The sequence below is a fragment of the Epinephelus moara genome, chromosome 16 (genome assembly GCF_006386435.1).
Source record: "Epinephelus moara isolate mb chromosome 16, YSFRI_EMoa_1.0, whole genome shotgun sequence".
Lineage (NCBI taxonomy): Eukaryota > Metazoa > Chordata > Actinopteri > Perciformes > Serranidae > Epinephelus > Epinephelus moara.
The window spans coordinates 31,109,388-31,114,510 of record NC_065521.1 but is presented as its reverse complement, the minus strand read 5'-3'; the positions used below and the strand labels follow the sequence as shown (position 1 = coordinate 31,114,510).

The following is a 5,123-nucleotide window of genomic DNA, read 5'->3' as shown; positions in this document are numbered from 1 at the left end:
GGTTTTCTACCGTTTTTTTCCCCGTTAAAGGGTTTTTTTGGGGGAGTTTTTCCTTATCCGCTGCGAGGGTCATAAGGACAGAGGGATGTCGTATGCTGTAAAGCCCTGTGAGGCAAATTGTGAGTTGTGATATTGGGCTTTATAAATAAAATTGATTGATTGATGATTTGACAGGCTCACTAGCCTTATCAAAGTTGCTAGCAAGTTTCAGGGTGAAGTTAAGCCCCACTTACAGATCTAAACAAGCAAGTGCTTAGGAAGGCTGCATCCCTTCTGGAGTGCCAATATCACCCTCTTCGGACAGAATTTGCCCTGTCACCCTCAGGTTGTCGTATGAGAACTGAGACGTATGTTTACCTTATTCTAGCTGCCATTTACACATTAAATGGTAGATAGTGTTGTTACTGTTGTCCAGATGTATTAATGTCTTTTGTATGTATCCTGGCTGCCAGTCAGTTTCCCTTTAATGGACAATAATTTAACTTTGAACTTTGACTTTCCGGGAGTGCATCCACAAAGTCAGTGATTCTACAAGGGCTGTGAAATCTGGACAGTTGGATTCAGCCTCAGGTGACACCCCGCAGACATAAAGTCACTCAGAGCGGCCGCGTCCTTAATTATGCATATCTCAGTGTTTCCCACAAGAGTAGACTCTGTGTGGCAGTAGTTGTTGGTTGGTATGATTAAGGTGCGTCAGCACACTTTTGTGTGTGTCTTCTGATCATTCTGTCCCCTCTCTGAATCCGAAAGTTTTTGCGTGTCCATGAACGCAACGCTGGCTGAACTGTTCATGAGTTTTACTTTTTTCCTCAGCAGCAGTTTGTTGAGTTTGGGTGGCAGGATGGAGAACTGAGGAGCAAACATTTTGATCATAACACTCAAGACACTCGATCAGTTTGTGGTCGGACCCCATTAGAGTTGATCTGATAAGATTGATGGATTAGAGCAGGATGCTTAGTTTCCATGAGAACACAGTCGGTTCAATCGAAAGAAGTTTGGAAAAATGACAACCACTAAAGCTATATGAATTAACAAACAGTTAAGTTTCACTTTGACTGCGCTTGGCGCTCTGCTACTCTGTCTGTGCCCAGAGTATGCGCTGCTGTGAGAGACAGAAAGACAAATAACACTCAAAATAAATCTATATGCTGTGGTAAATGCTGTTATTGTGGCAGTGCGCCACAAATAAATAAATGTGTGGGAAACCTTGACAACTGTAAGCCTGAATATCAAAATTCACTATGAAGACCAAAACAATTTTTGTACCAGACTGTAAACATGTTTATATCTACTGTAAAGCTGGACATTTTATCATGGGGGTCTATGAGGATTGACTTGCTTCTGGAGCCAGCCTCAAGTGGCCATTAGCAGAACTGCAGTTTTTGGTACTTTCACATTTGCTTCCTTTTTCAACCCCAGCGATTGCTGCTTAATTACAACTCAATTCAACAGTTTCCCTTTCAGTCTGTACTCTATCATCTAATCTCTGGTGTAGATTAAACAATGTCACCTTATTTTCATAGGACGTTGGGAAGAATGCAGCAGTGCTATCAAGTTGTGTTCCCCGGACAAGCACCCATAACAAAGAAGGGCCACATTGAGCCCATAGACATCTCTGTGGCTTCTCGAGGCTCCAATAAGAAGGTGACAACTTTTACTACAGTTTCTTTAGTTGCCAGCTGTAGATCAGTAGTGATTTCTTTTTTGCCAGTACTGATATGTGAGTGCAACAAGAGTCTACCGCCATGCTAACAGCTCTGTAAGGCTGTACTAAGGCACAGTGGTGCTTTGAGATAAATGCTGACTTTATCATGGTTAAGATGACAACGCTAACATGCCGATGTGAATCAGGTATAATGTTTATCATGTTCACTGTCTTAAGTTAAAGGTTCTGTATGTTACATTCATAGCGTTAATAAAGCAGCAAACCACTGTTAGCTATGTAAAGATGTAGTGGTGTAATGGCGTCCTGAGCAGAGAAAAAGTCACGCTCCCTCTGTGTGCTGTAATCTGAGGTTCTCCGTAGTTTCTTGTGGTAAGCTGGTCACATGCATGTTAGAGCATGTGTAAATCCCGCTGAGAGCTCATTGCTGCACCTTTGCACTGCACTCATACATTGGTAACCCCTGATATCGGGACGGCATTATCTTGGAAGCGTAGCACCAACCCTATGGTCTGTGCAACATTTCATGGCAAAATGTTTGCTAGTTGTTGAGGTTTTTTAGTCTGGACTTAAGTGTTAGACAGACTGACTGACACTGCCATCCCTGGAGTCACATCGCTAATGTGGCCAAAAAGTCTGATGATGATAAATGAGCTGATACTGAGTGTGGGACATTTTACTGTTGAAATATCAACTTTTTTGTTTATACAAACCATGTAATGCTGACTAGGTTTCTATGTGACCTTGAACATTCATTTATCATTTCTGTACTGCAGTGTCTTGCTAATTATTGGCACGATACAACCAGATGTATAAACGGAAGGCTAATACTGATTTATTGTTCTGGCTCTGATTGTTTCCATATGCTATCTGTAGGTCACTCTTATAAAGAACCTGGAAGTGTACGGTTTGGATCCTGCTGTTGTGGCCACCGCTTTGCAGCGCAGAGTCCAGGCCAGTTCAGTTTTACAACCCATCCCTGGATCCAAGGACAAAGTCCTGGTCCAGATCCAAGGAAACCAGATTCATCAAGTTGGCAATTTGCTGCTAGGTTTGGAACTTAATAATATTTAAAGTATATTACAGCTTTTCTCAATCGACTCTCTCAGTTACTTTATTTGTGCAAGAAAATTCAATTTGTCTAATCTTATATTTCAATTTCAGATCATTATAAAATTCCTCGAAAGTACATCCAAGGACTAGACAAAGCTCCGAAAGGTGGCAAGAAGAAGTAACATTTCAACCTGCTCTACCAACCACTTACTGTGGTTAAAGCTGCTTTACTGTATGTAGACGCCAAACCAACTGTTGGCCATTTGTGTAATAAAAGTGGTTCACTGTCATCTTCTGAATGAAGCCATTTTGTTGTGTTTTGTTGTCCAAAACAACGTTACTCAGTGTATTGGACTTAATTTCTGCAATGTTAGGTTGATATGTAAAACACAATAACTGTTTGAGAATCACATGGTGCTGTCTTAAAATTGTGTATTCAGTGTTCAGCTTTTAACAATATAAAAACGTGCCTCACAACGTAAAAAATTGCGAAATTTTACAATTTTTAAAGGCCGTTTTTGACATTTATTAGCATTTTTTGACAGTGAACAATGGAGAGATGACAGGAAATGAGATGGTAGAGACAGGGAATAACAGATAAAAGTTACCTAGATGTGGTTGTGCTTCCGGATCTGCGCCCTAACTCAAGGGCCAGTAGCGCACCTCTATACACCCTTTCTCAACCTGTATTTCCACATTGACACCTTTAAGCCCCACTGAAACAGTTTAGGATCGGGGGTTTTGGGCACGGCATCAGCAGCATGGGTAGTAAAGTCGGGGCAAGTCTTCCTACCTCTGACGTTCTTAAATCAGCCATTTTGAGTTCATGCTAGGTGCAGTGGGACACCCGAAAGTCCAGGTAAATGGTTCTAATTCAACAGATTTAGTTTTATTCAGTCAAAACACTGCAGTAAACAAAGAAACATGGAAACAATAAAGAGTAGAGAACCTGTTTTAAAAAGGTAGTGCTGTTTCTTAAGGCTCAAGGCAGCAGTATGTCATGTTACCACACAAAGGGTCTTCTGTGGGAAATTCTTTCAAGCTTTTTTTTGTTTATGTTAAGATATTTTTCTGGGCATTTTTAGCCTTTATTTGACAGGACAGACAAGCGTGAAAGGGGGAGAGAGAGAGGGAGTGACACGCAGCAAAGGGCCACAGGCTTGAGTCGAATCCGGGCCGCTGCAGCAACAGCCTTGTACATGGGGCGCCTGCTCTACCACTAAGCCACCGACACCCCATGAGTTTGGTTTGTTTTTGTCAGGGTTTTAATTTTTTTTTTTTTTAGTGATGGACTCAACTTTGACTGAGATTGTGTGCAATTAAACAGCCTCAGTTATGTTGAGGTCACGTCTCTGCAGTGACCAATCAAGTGTTCTGCACGCACATTTGCTTTCCAAGTCTTTATCATGTTTGTGGTGTTTTTAATGACGTTGTTGTGGTAAAAGATGGAATTTGTGCTAATTGTTTCCCTAAAGACGACCAAGATTTATTTATAGCTGTCATGCTGATGATCTGCACAACCAAGAGCATAGCTTCCACTAGGGATGAGGGAGGCATGGCCCCCTTACTTTTGGCTGAGAGTTTCAGTCTCTCCGAAATGTATCTTGCTACTGTTCAGCCACTGTAGTCAGGATGAGTGACACTCTGAGTGGATAAAGATGACACATTCATCTGAGTCTCCACTGAGTTATGCGAGCACACGTACCATGAGCTTAAAGGGACAGTTCACTCGAACTATATTCAATCGAATATACATATTTTTCATATAGCCTGAAGTGCTATTTATCAATCTAGATTGTTTTGGTGTGAAGCGCTGAGTGTTGGAGATATCAGCTGTCGAGATGCCTGCCTTCTCTCGAGTATTGTGGAACTAGATGGAACACAACTTGTGGTACTTGGAGCGACAGAACAATAGTCTACATTTTAAAAACTTAACAGCAATGCCTCGTTTTAGAAATCATGACCAGGGGCCTGTATCACGAAGCGAGATCAACCTTTCCTGGGTTACCCAGGCCTATCCTGGGTTGACTAACCCTAACAATGGCAATCAGGATAATCGGTATCACGACGCTGGATATCAACTCGGTAACTCAACCCAGGGTTGCTTTATCAAGAGCCGTGAACGCGCACGCAGCAGACCAATCACAATCATGAGAGAAGCGCAGCGTCACTGAGCGTCCTCACTGAGCGTCCTCACTGAGCGCCGTATGTATGAGAGGACAAAAAGTATTTATCGTGAGGATCAGAGATTAATTCTACTAAAATATGAGGAGGAGAAAAGCAACATTAGAGAAAAGGCCAACACTGTGGCAGCTGCAGGAGGAGGAAACATGCGTGGCAACGCATAACGGGATGAATAATGTTTAGTTTTAGTTTAGATTAGTTTATTTGCACATAATGTTAAAAA

At 41.9% G+C, this 5,123-nt stretch overlaps 1 protein-coding gene across 1 annotated transcript in view; it reads left to right on the top strand.

Moving 5' to 3' along the window:
• eif2d (eukaryotic translation initiation factor 2D) overlaps positions 1 to 3,015 on the top strand; it is a 14,417-nt gene extending 11,402 nt beyond the window's left edge. Inside the window, exons 13-15 of the mRNA XM_050065817.1 lie at positions 1,524 to 1,644; positions 2,540 to 2,714; positions 2,828 to 3,015. Of these exons, the coding sequence (XP_049921774.1) occupies positions 1,524 to 1,644; positions 2,540 to 2,714; positions 2,828 to 2,898 (367 nt within the window). The 3' untranslated portion in view covers positions 2,899 to 3,015. The remainder of the gene's footprint in view (positions 1 to 1,523; positions 1,645 to 2,539; positions 2,715 to 2,827) is intronic.
• Positions 3,016 to 5,123: the final 2,108 nt, after the last annotated feature.